The sequence below is a fragment of the Elephantulus edwardii genome, unplaced genomic scaffold, assembly GCF_000299155.1.
Source record: "Elephantulus edwardii isolate Elephantulus edwardi_28Jun2011 unplaced genomic scaffold, EleEdw1.0 scaffold00012, whole genome shotgun sequence".
Taxonomy (NCBI): domain Eukaryota; kingdom Metazoa; phylum Chordata; class Mammalia; order Macroscelidea; family Macroscelididae; genus Elephantulus; species Elephantulus edwardii.
This window is the reverse complement of record NW_006399762.1, coordinates 17,694,413-17,712,793: the sequence shown is the minus strand read 5'-3', so window position 1 is coordinate 17,712,793 and position 18,381 is coordinate 17,694,413. Positions and strand designations below refer to the sequence as shown.

Genomic DNA, 18,381 nt, shown 5'->3' with positions numbered 1-18,381 from the left:
GTCCAAAACACGTTAGTAAAATTCATGTTACTAATTCTATTGCAGTGGCCCATGGCCCAGGAATGTACACATAGTTTATGCCTTTGTTTTTGATTCATGTAAATTTATCTTCCCATGAAATCATGCTTCTATCAATTTGAAATATTCTTTCTTTGAGAGTTTTTCTAAAAAAAATCTAAAATTAAATAAAAAGAAATTCTCACATCTCTACATCAACTTATCCTTGTTATTATCTGAAACAATTTAAGAGAATTTTTTTCAATGATACAGTTAATAGTTGATGATGTTATCATGAATCCATAGGGAATTATCACTATCCCAGAAATCTATATTTTCTGGAGATCAAATTTTGATGCATGCTTGTGTTGCTTTGAGCATGGCAAGGGTTGAGTAGGCTGTTTGAGATGAATACAGTTTTAAAGTTAATGGTATCAAAATATGAGAATCTAGTGGAAGGTCCACTGTGACTTGTCTGACCCTATGGCAAAAATAATAAGAGAGATGAGAAAGGGTTGAAGTGGGTAACAACTTCTAGACCTATCACTCAATCTAGTCTATCACTTTCCTTTTTCTAAGGATTCCCTCTTTAAGTGGAACGAACTTTGCATTTTTTCTTCATAGTTTAGATCAAGAAGCAAGTTCAATGGCTGCCTAGTACAGTGGTTTTTTTCCTACATGACCCTTCCAAAGCTCCTATTATTGGAGACTAAGCCTCAAGAGTTACTGGAAGGTGTGTGAAGGGTAGTGAAGGCGTCTGGAGAAGAGGAAAAGATAACTTCTTTGGGATGGGCTCTCCTTACCCATTTCTCCTAAACCATGCAAAAATGTATTGCTTATTATGAATACATTACTGTGTGACTCCACTGATAAAAATCCAAAATTTTCTGCCCAAGTAAAAGATGACTTGCCATACATATTGATAATTTTTTACCTTCAATATGATTTCTTTTCTTAAAAATTAAGTCCTTAGGGGGATATCTGGTGGCTTAGTGGTAAGAAACTGCACTATAATCCTGAAGGCACGTGGTTTGAATCCACCAGATGCTCTGCTGGAGGAGAGAAAATCTCCCCCTGTGTCAGTTGGATTTGATTCGGCAGTACACACAAGAAAAAAAAATTAAGTCGTTAGGTAAAATAAATATTTAACTTCCTCCCTCTACTCCACATTTGGTGCTTGTATGGCAGTAGAGGGAGGCAGAATCACTAAGATCTATTAAACCCATTTGGAGTCCTTTTGAGAGATAACATTTTGTGAAGCCAATAAATAGTTGTAATAACTTCATGACAGCTTGTTCTCATTTAAAAACCTCAAATACGATTATAACTTGAAAACTTAGTTTCTACCCCAGCTGCCTAGTATGAAATGATTTCAAATTCTCTATTGGGGATCTCTGGTAGCCTAGAGTGTTGAGAGTTAAGCTGCAAAAACCCAAAGGTGATATCTCTCTGTTGGCTTAAATCCACCAACAGCTCTGTGGAAGAAAGACAGTCTCTTCCCCTTCAATGTATCACTTCTTTAAATCTGTAGAAGGTCTGCTATGTGTCAGTTCTGACTTGATGGCAATGTCAACCTGTTACTCAGTTCACAAAGATCTCCAGTTACCAGTTGCACTGCTAACATGAAGGCCATTTGTTCAAATTCGTCAGTTACTCTGAGGGAGACAAATGGGAAGTCTTATTGTGTAAAGGTCCACAGCCTCAGAAATTGAATGGAGGGTTCCTGTGAGCCAGATCAACTCCTTGACAGGGTTTGGTTTGGGTTTACCTTCAAGATACACAGATTTTACCCTCTTGCTACGTAGTATAGTGTAATTTTTTTTTTTAGTTGGGACAGACATTATCTGAAATACTAATTCTGACAGGAAATAAACAAGTGAATAAACAAGGCAAAGATTAGTTGGGCACCAATATGAGACTATACCTCTTCCCCATGACCACTGAAAAGTGTACCAAGATATAAAAATCTATGTTGTTTGATTTCATTTGATTTTGAAGACAGAATCTATTTATCAGGAAAACAGAAAAAAAAACTTCAAAATTTTCCACTATAAGATTCTTCCAATTACCAAATAGATTCCATGTTTTTAATATTAATATAAGAGTTGTATGACTAGGGCTGATAGAAGGAGAATTGATGCCTTTGAGCTGTGTTGTTAGAGAGGAGAAGAGTATTGAATATACCATGGACTGCTAGGAGAACAAACAGGTTCATCCTAGAGAGGCTGAGACCAGGCTGATCCTTGGAGTAAAGGATTCTGAAGCTTCATCTGATGTACTTTGGACATGCTGCAAAGCAGGACAGTCCTTGGAGAAGGACTTGATGCTTGGGAGGGATAGGACAAGAGAAGAAGGCCTTCGATGAGGTGGATTGATTCAGGGACTGGGGTAATGGGGGTAGGTATGTCGAAGACAATAAAATTGGTACAGGATAGAGCAGGGTTCAGGGCTGTTGTGCATGGAGTTGCTATGAGTCACAAGGGACTCAAGGGCACATAAAAACAACAACAATTTACCAAATAGAATCAATGTGTCTAGTGTACAGTTTAGGCAAACCTCAGCTTGCTGGCATTCTCAGCTGTCCCCTGGCTCCTTTCATCTGCAGAGCCCTGCTGCATTTCTTTCAGCTTCCAGAAATACCCATTTCTGTGCATTGCATCCATGGAGATCATGTTACACTGTGATTTCTTTAGAAAGATAAAAGTTCTTCTGCTATCCATGGAGAAAAATGAGTTGTGAAAATAATCATATGAAGTACTGAAGTATAGCTTAAACACATATCCTGTTAATATCTCATTTTTAGAAAAATATAAGTAGCTAGAACTATTTTTTTCCATGACTGGTGTTGTTAGGTGCCATCAGGTTCGCTATGACTCGCTGTGACCATATGAACCACAGATCTGAACCTTGTCCTACCCTGCACCATCTTCAAGATCTCTCTGACATGTATTCGTAAGCCTATTGTTACAGCCACTTGGTCTAGCCATCTTATTGGTGATCTTCTTGATTAGATCGTTACAAATTTAGTTGGTTACCAAGAAGCAAACATCTGGGAAAACCTTTATCTTTCCCTTTTAGTTTATTATCATTCTGTTAAAAGAAATTCTTTACAGGACTACATAATTGATTAATATTTCATATCCTTCTCCATAGAAAAAGATACCATGTTGGGAAGGGCTGTGGCCAGAGGAAGAGAGGATGAGCAGAGAGTGTGAGGATGGTACAGAATAGGGCAATGTTCCAGTCTGTTGTTCATAAGGTCTTTATGAGTTGTAGGCAACTTGACAGTACATAAAAATAACATTTCTCCCAATTACAGGCAGTCTTATACACACACATATGAATATACTTTAAGAATACACCAACTGAATCTGTTAGTTGATCTGTCTGAATCAATGATTAATCACGATGTTACAACTACTTAACAATCACGTAATTGTAAGATAATTCAATATGGTAATAGAACTCACTTTTGAACAAGATATTTAAAGTTTTAAAATTTCACATAGGTGACTGTTGTTGTGTAACTGACCCATAGCTGATCCTCCAGCAGGTTTTCAGAGGCAGTTAATCTCATTCAGGGGGTGAAATTGCCCATCCTTCTCCCCCAGGACATGTGGTGGATTCAAACCGTGTGCTTTGGGGTTTGCAGTGCAGCTTCCTGCCAGTAGGCCACCAGTGCTCCCTAAAATTTCACATAGTTCTAGCAATTAACATTGCTAGATAAATTATGAGATAAAGTAAAGCTGCTGAATGTTAGTACTGGTTTTCTGTGGTAGTTTTTTCTCCTTGCAGATAGTTAAGGCTTTTCAGCAATATGGTTGATTGTTAACTATCTTTCCTTTAAAATTTAAAATAGGAACGCTAATTACTCATCACACATAATTTAATATCAAAGTATTTCATTAAAAGTTATTAAGTGCAAGGATAATGAACTAGCCTGACTTATCAAAGAGTTCAGTATATTATACTCCTGAATTGAATTGATAATAGAGCATCTCATCCAGTTATCATTCTCCCCTCCCTTGTATTGGTTGACTTTATTTTAAAAAGCAAATTGTATAGTTGATTATTTATTTTATTTCTCCTTCTGAGTTCTTATGTCCTTGCTCCCTAATCAGAATTGACACCTGTTCTTTCCACCTCTCCTGCCTCTTTACATTAGCAAGCATTGCTTAGTCGGGATTCTGCTTTCTACTTTACCTTTGTAAAATATGCATTTATGGTGTATCTCCAGAATGCTTGCTAAGCAGCGGGGAGATTTTTCAAAATATGTAGAAGAAAATATGAAAACAGTCTGATCAAAGTAGTTTCTACTATGGCAAATTATTATAATTATAATTCCATTTTAAACATCACAACACTATTTGATTCTATTGCTGTTCAATTTGAATTATTAAGAACTAGTAGTAATACTTTTGCATAGTACTGAATTCCAAGTGTCCAAAAGTTATTGGAAGGCTTTTTCCTTCTGTTTCTTTTGTCACCAGGATGGCTTCACACCCCTCGCTGTGGCGCTCCAGCAGGGGCACAACCAGGCAGTGGCCATCCTCTTGGAGAATGACACCAAGGGCAAAGTGAGGCTACCGGCCCTACATATTGCAGCAAGGAAAGATGACACCAAATCTGCCGCACTCCTGCTTCAGAATGATCACAATGCTGACGTACAATCCAAGGTAAAAGCTGAAAGCATTTATGGAAATTGAACTCTCCGGAAAGCCAGATTCTTCCAGGGATATGAGAAAGTCGTAGGCTGTAGTGACAGTGCAAATTTCCTTATGGTCATGAAAAGAGAAAAATTAGTTTCTGAGGTGTTTCAGAAAGAAAGGGACTATCTATTGGGTACAGTAAAAACAATGAAAGAAGAATGAATGCAAGATGATTATTCTGAGGTTCTACTTTTGAGAAATCTCATTTACTCTGTTTATTTTCATAAGTAATGGAAACAGAAAGGTAAAGCCATGTTGTGTTCATAGGATATGTTTTCAAAGGCATTTTGGTGTGTTAGAAAAGTAGGATGAATTGTAATGAGCCACTTAACGATTTCTTTCCTTTTGCACTGTGTAACGATTTCCCTCTTTTTTCCAAACAACACTGCTTCAGATGATGGTGAATAGGACAACTGAGGTACAGTATTGTGGTTATATCAAGATATATATTATTTTATGGTTTTAAAAAATTTCCTTTCTCCAAATTAAAGTAAATGCTCACTAATATATGCTAATAGAGTTTTTCTTATTTGGAAATTAATTTGGAAAATTTCCCCTATTAAAAGCAAATTAAAGCTTTAAAATAATTTAAAATAAGACATTATTCAATCAGTGAAACCATCTAAGTAGTTTATCTAGGTAGAGCATGATATGAAATTCTAAGCCAATATGGAATTTTAGTTAAAACTGGTCCTATCAATAATTGACCAATAACTTTTTGTTAAGAAGAGGTGTGATCACATTTTCTTAATGAGATCTCTCACTTTAGAGCTTAGAAAAGTGAAAATTAGGGTAATTTTTCTTCCACCCTGTTTTAACCTTTAACAGCAAGGCTTTGTCCCCACTCTCGTTCTGCTTTCTATTTTTCCTTTACTTCATTCTATATAATCAATAATGATTACTGAGTATTTTATAAGCTAACCATTTGCTTTTATCTTACTAATTCTTGAAATTCTTGTTATGAAATCATATTTTCCTCCAACCCAAATAAGGTATATCCATCCAAGAATATTAATTCCAGAAACCTGTGTTTGTGTATGTGTAGCTAGAAATCTCTCTTTGGCCACTGCTACAGAGATAAAGTAAAACAAAAATTGTAAAAGTATGTTTTAAAGATTAACCTATATTCCAGAACAAGCAGTCACACAGCTTGACTGCAGTTTCATTAAGGGGATTCTTTAAACTAACGTGACCAAAAAAACCACAAAACCCAAAACAAAAAAACTCAGTATCACATTTGGTTGCTAAACTGTATACCTGTAGTAGTTTAGAAACTGCACTCCTCATGTTTACCAAGAACAATGTGTTTCCATGATTTTAATCTTATATTTAGACAAATTTACCCACTAAGGTATAAAGATATTTTTGTTATTCTCATAATTTCTTTTGTTACCTATCCTTGCATGGAATCTTACTCAGAAGTTTCATTTTGTAAAAGGTCTTACTGATAGGTGAAATTATTCAAGACTGAATCATAAAAATGACTTTTTAGTTATTTATATTCTTTGACGTTTAATTCATGTTTTTGGAGATTGCTTAAGAGAAATTCTTGACAATAATATTAACTAGCAGCATCATGTTGAAAGGAGAAGTTGCTATTAAGGCAACTCTGACTCCTCATTGGTCCTTGTGGTTCAGAGTAGAACTGTGCTCCACAGGGTCTTCAAGGAGTGATAATTTGGAAATAGATCTCCAGAACTTTCATCTGGTGACTGACAAATTTTTTTTGTTAAAGTCTACTGGATTAACAGTTTGTGATACTCAAGGATTTTCTAACACATAGGTCTTCAGTTACTTCTTAATGGTTAGTCTTGAAATATTCCTCTGAGGATATAGTATAGTATAAAATGGAGCAAATAGCTATATCTTTAATTCTGTAGAAAGATTAACTCTGCCTCCTACTTTCTTGTACATTGGGCTGAGTGACTCCGACCAGGCTTAAAACAATTTTGTGTTATTCTAAGAATCACAGTCTGCTGTATTATCATGGATGGTCCATTACGTTGTCAGATAATAAATTAGTTTATTTTGAAAAATGAGTACTGTAATATTATTATACTTATTTTGATTTGAAAATTATTCACCAGCAGTTTTTCTGAAATCAAATTGGAGCTTGAATAATAGGCACCGATTCCAGATATGTCTTTATGGCAGGAAATAGCAGGATAAAGTGGAAAAAATAAATTATTTTTAAAAAACCCATAAAATCTTGACATTATTTAAAATCATGGCAAGATTGAAGTTGGATTTTTTTACCCTCTATTTTCAGTGAATATTTGGTAGCGGGTGGATACAAAAATATCTTCACTATAGTCCTCAGATTTGGTTTAAGAATTAAATTGGTTTTTGTTGTTCTGGCTTTGATAGATAGAAATATTGCTGTTAGCCCAAAGGTATTTTTTTCACTAGACTGACTGTTTAGGATTTTGAAAACTGTTTCCAAAACCAATGAAGTGAGTAGGAAAGAACCGTTGTGACTTAGAAGACATTCCTTAAATACTTTGCAAAATACATTTCAAAGAAAACAATATGAAATCATCTCAAAATCACAGGCGCTCTGGTGGCCTAGTGGTAAGGGAATGTGGTGCCATCCCAAATGCACATAGTTTCAATCTACCAGCTGCTCTGTGGGAGAAAGATGGGCAGTCTCCTCCCTCATAATTAACTGACACTGAAAACCCACTAGACGCTCAGCTACGGACCAGTTCTGACTCAACATACAAAGCAACAACATTTTTTCTATACTTTTTTATTAAGTAGTGAAAATAATCTGTGACACCGACGTGTCAAATGCGTTAATGGTTGGCTACCCAGTGCTGACTAAGAGTAGGGTGGAGCTCCCCGATTAAACAAGCTTGGAAGGAGGAGTGGCATCCACTTCCATAATAGCTTGTCTCAGGAAACCCTATGAACCTGGAGAAAGGATAAAAGACACCCAAGCGTCGAGGACTCTCCTTCATAGGGTCGCTATGAGTCACCTGCGACTCGATGGCACTTAACAACAACAACAACAGTAAAAATTATAGAGGAAAAAAATAATCACTTTTGTATAATTTTTCATGAGAAAAGTGATATTATGCTTCAACTGTCAAAATGGCAACGTTTACTAATAAAATTTTCATCAGGAAATGAGGTGAAAATGAACATGCTTTTCTTCCATTCCATTTAGCATTTTCAGGCCAATGTCTAAAAATATTCTGAAAGCGATGACGTCTTTAGTTCCTATCTAACTGATTTAACCTAGTTAATCCTTATTTTATAGTTAAACTGGTTCGATCTCATGCATTAAGTTTTTTTCCTGTTTGTGTTGAATCCAAATATATTGGTAACTTTTAGTGCTTAACCTTTTTTATTATTATTGCACTGGCATAGTCTGACCAAAGACAATGCAGTTATTTACAACCTTATTGCACTAAAATTTAGAATCTTATGAAAGCATTTATCGTCTGAATTATGTTGCTCTTATGTTGGTTGCCATGTAGGGTTTTTGCTAATTCAGGACTGCAGCAAATAGACAAAAACTGCTTTACTGACCGTCATTTTATCTGCTTTCCCTAGAGTGGTTTTACCCCTTTGCACATAGCTGCACACTATGGAAATGTCAACGTGGCCACCCTTCTTCTAAACCGGGGAGCTGCTGTGGACTTCACAGCCAGGGTAGGCCCTGAAATAGCTTTTTATTTTAGATGCCAGCAAATGAATATTTTACTGTGAAGCTGTGCTTGAAAAGTAAGAGTAATGATTGGCTCTCTTAAAGGTTTTATTTCTTTTTTCCTTGATTGCATCTGTGCTAGTGATATTACCATTTTCATCTCTTCTTTCAAATCACAGAAGTCAGCATAACTCGAACAAGTGAAAAATAAGACTTATAAATTCATATGCTCATAAAACATTCAGTTAAGGATTATATTAATTCAGACATCTTTCTTTAAACTTACACAGGCTGTAAATTATATTTAGATTTAAAATTTAAAAAGACTACTTTATTAATATTTTTCCTTATTTAATAATGAAATAAGGTTACTTGTAAAATTGCTATTTACATAAGCCTAGACCAATTTTAGGTTAATAGACAATGAAATTCTTAAAATGTTAAGTTAATGTACAAGTACTATATTATAAATATTGTAAAGCACACAGTGTGATAGGAAATTTATAACAATTCTTATTGAGAATTTGCTCATGAAAAATCCTATAAAAATACCAAAAAGACATATTTTATGTATCTTTAGTTGTTCACTTTTATTGCAGAGACTTAAACTACTTTGTAAATAAAGCTCAGTATATTGATATAAATAAAATAATGTAATGTTTTCATATAGTAAAAATTTACAAATGTCCATTGGTGATTATCCTTATAAAATAAGAATACCAACTAAAAAATGTTTAAAAAATTAGACATGAAGGAAAAGAAAATATGTATTTTTGCTATCATTATAAGTAGCCAATCAAATATTGCCATTGATATGTATAGAAATTTCTGTCCTAACATGCTGTCTGTACTGAAACAACTTTGTTTTCATTTTAAAGCTTTGAAAATTTTTTGCTTACTTGTTTATTTTTTGTTATTGAACCATTCTGAAGATGTTTTAAAGAATCCTTTTTTTCCCAAGAGACATTATCATGTATTTATATTCTGCTTTAAAGCATACGAAACTTTGTGATTCCTGAATATTTTAAATACAAGAATTTTATAAAAGGAATGAATTTGAACTAGCTAGGTTTTAAACTTTTGTTTGCATTACACATCAGTTCTTCCTTTGTGTCTCAGCAGTAATGTACACTTGACTTAAAGATATTGACTAAATTAGCTATGTAGTATCATCCCATGCTCTAACTCTAGTGGTTTTTGTTTGTTAGTTCTTTTTTCCCTAAAAATCAAAGCTACTGAAACATTAGAAACCTTGATCAGGTTACTACATGGGTCACATCTCCTTGTGCCCTTTAGCAAAGTCGTCAACATCATGCCCTGTCTCACCATCTTACTCTTGTTTTATCCATCTTACTCTTTGTTTATCCATCTTACTCTTGCTTTGTCCCTTTGTGGTGTAGAATGGAATCACTCCTCTACATGTGGCTTCCAAAAGGGGAAACACAAACATGGTAAAGCTCTTACTGGATCGTGGAGGCCAGATCGACGCCAAAACTAGGGTGAGTGTCTCCATTCTATCAATATCCTATGACTGCTATTTCTTTGTATCCTCCTATCAAGCTAATTAAAACATCAACCCATAACAAGGGCAGCATGTTTTCAAGGGAATTTCTTTCTTGGATTTGATTGAAATCTCATGCAATGTTTAAGCATTTCACATCATAAAGTGAAATTAATATTTGCTCATAAGAGCGCAGAGAAACAAACTGCTAATCTCTCAATGTGACAGTTTGCCTAGCCTTTTTTTATTTTTCTGGGACTAGACTCAAAAATTGGATTTATTATCTCTTATTTCATCAGTTGTGAATATCAAGAAGCTAAGCATCTTAGTGGGTATTAGTCTATGAGACTGTGGTATTTACAAAAAAGAATTTGAGTTCATCTTGAAATTATCTGTCTTCCCTTCTTTTTCAATGCCTGATACATTTTCTTACCTGATTCTGTTTATGGACAATTAATATGTTTTTTATCTTTGTAAGATACTATAGCCTTCATTCATCTCAAACTTGTTAATAAACTATGACTCTCCTCATGTACTACCAAGACAGAACAGACTTATAGCTAAGCCTCCAGTGGGTTTCAAGTGGCAGTAAACCACATAGGAGGAGAATGTCCATCTTCTTCCTAAGAAACATCTGGTAGATTCAAACCACATGCCTTTGGCTTGGCAGCACAGCTCTTTACCACGGATGCCAAGCACCCTATTTTAGAAATAGTATCAATTGTTTAACTACTCAACAGAAAACCACCAGAAATACAAGCGGGGTTTAAAAGAGGCCATGGCACTAGAGACTTTATTGTCAATGTCAGATGGATTGTGGCAGACACCAAAGAGCACCAGGGGAATGTCTATATATGTTTCATTGGGTATGCAAAGGCATTTGACTGTGTGGATCACAACAAATTATGGCTAACTTTGAAAAGAATGAGAATCAGAGAACACTTGATTGTGCTTATGTGAAACCTATACTTGAACCAGGAAGTAATCCTCAGAACAGAACAAGGAAACACTGCATAGTTCAAAATCAGGAAGGGAATGCATCAGGGATACATTATGTCTCCATACTTTTTCAATCTATATGCAGAACAGATCATTTGGGAAGCATGACTTTATGAGGAGGTGTGTGCTATCAGTATTAGAGGAAGACTCATTAACAACTTACTATATGCAGATGGCACAACTTTGTTTGCACTTGCTACAAAAGGTCAAGGACTGGAGTCTTCAATATGGATTGAAGCTCAACATCAAGAAGACAAAGATTCTCACCACTGGGCCAATTGGCAGCACCATAACAGATGGAGAAGAGATTGGGGTTGTTAACAATTATAGCTTGCTTGCCTCCACAATCAACACTCTTAAAACCAGCAGTCAGGAAATCAAAAGATGAATTGCATTGGGGAAATCTGCTGTCATGGACCTCTCCAGAGTGCTGAAGAACATCAATATTAGTCTAGATACAAAGGTGTGCCTAATCCAGGCCATGGTCTTCTCAATTACATGTTATGCTTCAGAGAGTTGGACAATGACTAAGGATGACAGAAGAATAGATGCCTTTGAGTTGTAGGGCTGGAAAAGTTCATACCATGAACTGCCAAGAGAGGGTGATACCAAGTCTTTCCTTGGAGGCTGGGCTTTGAAGTTCTGCCTCACTTACTTTGGACACATGGCCAGGAGAGATCAGTCTTTGGAGAAGGACATCATGCTCAGAATGGTGGATGGACAGTGCAGGAGATGGAGACCCCAGATGAGATGAATTGATACAGTAACTGGGGTGATGGGGGTTGGTGTGTTGAAGTTAGTTAGATTGGCTCAGGACAGGGAAGGGTTCAGAGCTGCTGTACATAGGGTCATACATCACAGATGATGCAATGGTACATAAAAACAATAACATAATATGACAGGTTTGAAAGCAGGAGTGGCATCTACTTCCTAAACAACATGCCTCCAAACTCTATGAACTTTGATAAATGTCAATAGTTGTAGAGGGGCTTCAGGATTTTTTTTCATAGGGTCACTGTGAGTCATGCTCAACTTGAAGGCAATCAACAACAACAACAACAACATTTCCTCATTTAAGACCATTCCTAACAGTAACTCACTTTAAAGTAATGTTTCTTTCTCCATTGAAAATGTCAAATCATTAAGAGTATCAGTAAATCATTCTGTAGGTTGAGCAAATAATCCTGAAAACTGGATTATATGAAGAAGAATACAACATAGAATTAGGGTTGCAGGAAGACTCTAACAGCCTGCAATGTACAGAGATGACACAACCTTCTTTGTAGAACTTGTGAAGACTTGTTGCACTTACTGATGATGAAGACTTGAAGTTTCTATTGGTGAAATTTAAAGACTACAGCCTTCCATATAGATTATACTTCAATATCATGATAATAAAAATACTCACATATGGAGTAGTAAACTATATTATTGAAGTTGTCAAGTGTTTTACTTAGATCCACTATCAACCTCCATAGAAGCAGCAGTCAATAAATCAAATGAGGCTCTTTCTGTGCCCAGCAAAGACCATGATTCATGATCCCAAGAAGCATCTGAAGCATGTAGCAGCTCCAAAACATTGAATGATTCTGAAGCATATAGTGTTTCCAAAATATTGAATGCTGCGCAAACTGACTGGTGTATTTGCTCATCCATCTTCTGGTCCCACAAACGGACATGTTTGCCAGTAATTGTTTTCTTAAGAAACAGACCAAAATATATCCTGACAGGAGGTAAAATTGAAAAGATCTGCATACAGCAGTTCATTAAGAATAATGGCAAAGTCTGAATTGATATAACCTACCTTGTTGTGTTTATGGATATGATCAATGTTGACAAGATTGGAGACAATTTCCATTTGATCTATGACACTAAAGTTTGATTTGCTGTTTCCTGCATTACACCTGAGGAGACAAAATACACACAGTGCAAAGTAAGAAAGATCTTCGTGAGTTGAACATTGATTAAGGATTACAGTAGAACAATTGCTGTCTTCAAATTGTGGTGCTGGGGAAGAGTCTTGAACATACCATGGACTGCCAAGAAAACAAAAGGGTTTGTCTTGGATACGGCAGAACCAAGTTTCTCCTTGGAGACTAGGATTTTTAAGCTCCATCTCACATAATTTGGGCATTTGGCCAAGAGAGACTGGTCCTTGAAGAAGGACATTATGCTTGGAAGAGTGGATGGACAGAACAGGAGAAGAAGACCCCAGAAGAGATGGATTGATACAGTAACTGGAGGTTGATGTGTTGGAATTAGTGAGACTGGCTCAGGACAGGCCAGGCTTTAGAGCTGCTGTGTTAGGGTCACTATGGGTCACAGGAGACTAGACAGAACATAACAAACTATGACAACATCTGGTACCCAGGATGCTTGAACCATCCTCTGCCCTAATCCTCTCATCAAGGTGACTGATATCATTCAAATTCAAATTGTTTGGGAGACTGGAAGATTATTTATTTCAAGTTACATACTAGTAACTTGTGCATGGTGACTAGAGGTGCTAACCTGAAAATAGTTAGTGTAATCACTAACTGAGAGAGACAACCTGGCTCTTTTCATGTGGTTCATGTGAAAGATGTTAATTGCAACAATGGCATTTTCTTCCCCAAGGAAAATGTCTCACCTCACTATTGCTGAAAGAGAGAAAAGAGACTGGCTGCAAAACAGAGCAGTGGTGAAATGTTCTTCATATGATGTGAATGAAGAGGCTTTTACATAATTGAAGGGAACACATTTGCTTCATATGCATGTGAAATCTGGACACTAAATAAGAAGACAGAAAAATGGATGCATTTTTATTGTAGTGTTAAAAAACGAATATTGAATGCACCATGGACTGCAAGAAGAAGGAACACATCTATCTTGGAAGAAATGCAGCCAAATTGATCCTTAGAACAGAGTTTAACAAAGATTTCATCTTACATGCTTTGGGCATGTTATCAGAAAGGACAAATCTCTAGGAAAAGGGTATTATGCTTTGGTCAGCAAAAAAGAGAAAGACCCTCAGTAAAATGTATTGCCACCATGGCTGCAGCAATAGGTTAAAATATAATAATGATTGTGAGGATGATATGGAGTGTGTAGTGTTTTTTCCGCTGTTGAGGGTGAGTATGAGTTGAAACATTATCAAAAGTATATAACAACAGTACTCAATGGAAATGCAACGTTTTCTAACTGTTTTGCATATGTAAAATAATTTTCTCCTTGGTCAATGTGTGAATACACATATTTCATTAATAAGTTTCTAGTGTATTCACTCATTATTGAAGCAGTTGATTCTTTTTGCTTATCATGATATTTTTTAATTAAAAAATCATCTCATTTATATGGTTTACATTCAATTGCAATATAAATTAACAATTATAACTCCAAAAAGGCAATATATTTCCATGAAACTAAGATGCAGAGAGATTCTTATGCTAATTCTGCTATTAACTAGTTGTCCTTAAACAAGTAACGTATCAAATGTGAGTCCTTGTTTCTTCATTATAGAAAAGAACAATTGAACCATATAATATTCAGTGTATCATTAAGTGTAGCTTTTATATTAAAAAAAAAAAACAACAAACAAACACAAACCCAAAACCGAAACGGGACCTCATTCATGCATTTACAAGAAAAAGTGAACTTTTATTTGGTCAGTTTTGTGCTTACCCATACAAACATTCATTCTTTAAATAAATAGTTACTGAGTTCCTACTTAAGCCAAGATCCTTGTGATTCTTTAGAGTGAAACTAGCTTTCTAGAAAACATTTGCTTGTTAAAAGTGAAACTAGCTCTTTGGAAGATGATTAATTGTGTTTTATAGACTATGCAAGGGCATTTGATTGTATAGGTAATGGTAAATTATGACTAATATTGCAAAGAATGGGAATCCCAGAACTTAATTTGACTCATGGGAAACCAATGTACACAACAAAAATCAGTCATCTTTTACAGAACAAATGAAGACTGTGTGGTTAAAATCAAGAAAAGTATGTATAAGAATTGTATTTTCTGTTCATACCTATTCAGTTTGTATGTTGAGCAAACAATTTGATAAACTGGACTATATGAAGAGAACGTGGTATTAGGATTGGAGGAAGACTCATCAATAACTTGCATTATGCAGATGACACAATGTTGCTTGCAGAAAGTGAAGAAGACGTAAAGTACTTACTGCAGAAGAGCAAAGACTACAACCTTCAATTTGTGTTACATCTCAATATCAGTAAAACAAAAATCCTCACCCCTGGGCCAAGAATCATCATCATGTTACATGGAGAAAAGATTGAAATTTTCAATGATTTTATTTTGCTGGGATCCACAATCAATTCCCAGGATGACAGAGCAATGAGTCAAATGAAAATAGCAGTCAAGGAATAAAGGATGTATTGCATTTGGCAGTTGTGCTGCCAAGGATATCTTTGATGTGCTAAAGAGCATGGATGCCAGTCTAAAGACTAAGGTGCACCTGACTCAGGTCTGATGTATTCCATTGTTTTATATATATGCCAAGTTGCACAATGAAAAAGGAAAATCGAAGAAGAATCTATTACTTTGAACTGTGGAGGTGGCAATATTAAAATGTGGAATTGGCAAAGAGTATTAAATACACCACAGATTGGGAAAAGCGAAAGCAAATCAGTCTTTATTTTTGACAATGTGCATCCACTGTGTTCCTTATAAACAATACTTATGAGACTTCATGTTACATGTTGTGAGCATCTTATCAGGAGAGGCTAGTCCCTCCCTGGAGAAGGACATAATGCATGAAATAGTAGTGGGTGAAAGAGAGAAAGGCTCTCAATAAAATGTCTTAACACAGTGAATGCAATAAAAGGCTTTTAAGCACAGCAGAGAAGTGAGACTAAGCAGGATCAGGCAGAGCTTGAACATAGGGTTGCTATGGTGTGTTTGATTTGATGGCCCTTATTATCAACAATGTGAAACTCAGACATTTTCAACAAAACCCTGGTTTGTAGGTCTCAACAAAACTCTCATTTTGATGTTCAGACATAAATTTCAAAGCTTGTTAAAAATGTATTTTATTAATTCAGTCTTTACTAAAGACACTTGTTCTTTTCTTAGTTTTTAAGATTATTTATAATTTAAATATGGAAATACCCCTATATAAGGATTATGGCTAAAAAATTAAAGCACAATGCAAACAATGTAAGTACATAAAAAAATTAAAGAATAATGAATTAAACAAATTTTTCATCAGGAAAAAAAATCAACCCTTACTACTTGTTAGTAAAGGTAATAACCAAAGGTTTGACAACAGCCAGCCATTGTCATAAGCATATGATGTGGTAGGCATCCTGCCAACTACTCTGCAAATATCATCTCATTTCATCTTCTTAACAAGTTATGAATTATGCATGTCTTATTTTCTCAAGAAGATAATAAATTCTTCACTTGAGAAATGAAATTATCATAGGGAAAATGATATTTCAGAGGAGTTATGTAACTTGATCTAAGGCACACAAGTAAGGAAGCTGATCTACATTGAATACAGAACTGAAGAGTATACTGCTGAAGAATGGGCTAAGCGGATTGCATGGTAAAAACAAAAAAAAAAGACAAGGAAAGTAATGGTTTCAAAATCTAGTGCTGATATCTACCAACTAGATAAATAGTGATGGTCTACTATTGCTTGATCTTCTCCTTTAAGAGTTAACAACATTCTAGTGTAATGTGAACTGATTTCAATAGAAAAAAAATAACATTGGAGAGAGTACTGGTGGGAGGAGGAATGGTAGGATGACAGCGGCATAAAATATAACCTTCAGACACAGATTGAAAATTTTTAAGTAAGAAAATCATCTGATTTAAAACTTCCAGAAAGGCTTTTCTGACAATTACTTGTTAACTCGATACAATAATTTGATTTCTATTTTATAGAAGAGTCAAGATTTAGCTACATTGAGCTTTAGGGCAACTTGACATTGATATCATATTCACATGTCTTTTATAAAAGCAGAGAAATTACATTAGTCAATGTAAGATTTAGAACCTTGAATTGGTGTCGCTGCTTGATCATCTTGTGGGTTGATTAAGTGTTCTTCACAAGGTTCCTATTGTTATTCTGAATATGCGCAGATGATTCTGAACGTTTAAAAGTGATTGCACAATGAATATTTCATGTAAGAGTTTAAGAAAAGAAGATACTCTTCACTTTCCCAAACAGAATTTAAGACAGTTTTTCCTAAACTTTCGAGCAAGGCTGTGAGTTAAGTGAAGTGAGAAAAATCTTCTGTTTTTCTACCTCATGAAGTTGAACCTCAGAGATCTTCACTCCTAGTGACTGATCTTAGAATTGCAACCAAATCCCCATGACTTGGGAATACATAAACTTTCAAACTCAGGTCTCTGTAACTAAGGGGCCTAAACTCAGAAGCTAATTGCACATGAGGCCTCTACTCACTATGTCAAGGAATTCCCCACCAAGGATAAAGTTGGAAATTGTTTTATCTAAATGTCATGTAACTTATAACTACTACATGCTTTACCACAATAACTATTATCAAGACAATGAAAGGATAGATAACATATAAATCCCTCATTTTCCACTTTTATCTCATGCAAAATTCAAAATAACTCTCTATATCTCTATACTGCATTAGTGTTTTTCACCTGGTAAAGCTGCCTTTTAATCCTAATTCATCTTTTGGTTGGTTTTCTGACAAAGCCAACCCAGCTGACAAGGAAACTACTGATAGAATCTAGAGAAGCCAGTATGTCAGGACATACCATGGAGTTGAGAAGGAGGAAACATGGCCTTGGATGGGCAAATGGAAGAGACTCAACATAAAAGACTCTGAATGTTAGATAAGGAAGACATTGTAATCTAAGTGAATTATTTCTGTTAGGCGGAAAGCAGAGCTCAATGTAATAGTCTTGGAAATAGAAAGAAAAGATTATACATACCATTATTCTACAGTTGTGTTGTTGTTGTTAAGTGCTGCTGATTCAAGCATGAATCATAGCAACCTTATGAACAAAAGACCTGAGCTCTGTTCTATAACTATTGTCATTTCTCTACATTCATAGTTTCCAGAGATATGTTGTTTAGGTAGTGGATTCCACTCCTGCTTCCAAGCCTGTCTCAGTTTGGGAGCTCCACCAAACACTGTGCACCTTGTCTAATGATTATGGCATTTGACGCACCAGTGGCACAGTGTTAGGCATCACAGCGACCAAAAATTACCTCAGTACAGCAAACTGAAAGACCAGTGTTGTACTAGAAGAATATTCGTCCCAAACACAATTAACACCAGGCCCAAGGATGGGCAGGCCCAAGAGCTCAACTGACTTTTAAATACAAAGGCCCACCCACCAAGTTCTGATTGACTTAAACAAAAGGTTTCCAGCCTCTTGATTGTTAGCTAAATCCAGTAAATGCAGTCAGTTTACATACAATTCTGAACAAAATAAAACCCAACCAAACAGTCCACATGTGACCCTCAACCAAAACACTGAACCCTCTTTTCAGAATCTAACTGCCTCACACATGAGCCTCCAAACTGGAGAC

General features: G+C 35.6%; 1 protein-coding gene across 3 annotated transcripts in view; it reads left to right on the top strand.

The window, feature by feature from the left end:
• ANK2 (ankyrin 2, neuronal) overlaps positions 1-18,381 on the top strand; it is an 843,213-nt gene that overhangs the window by 637,475 nt on the left and 187,357 nt on the right. For all 3 annotated transcript variants that reach the window (XM_006881082.1, XM_006881081.1, XM_006881083.1), the window contains 4 exons: positions 4,488-4,673; positions 5,101-5,124; positions 8,265-8,363; positions 9,759-9,857. In XM_006881082.1, coding sequence (XP_006881144.1) covers positions 4,488-4,673; positions 5,101-5,124; positions 8,265-8,363; positions 9,759-9,857 — 408 coding nt within the window. The remainder of the gene's footprint in view (positions 1-4,487; positions 4,674-5,100; positions 5,125-8,264; positions 8,364-9,758; positions 9,858-18,381) is intronic.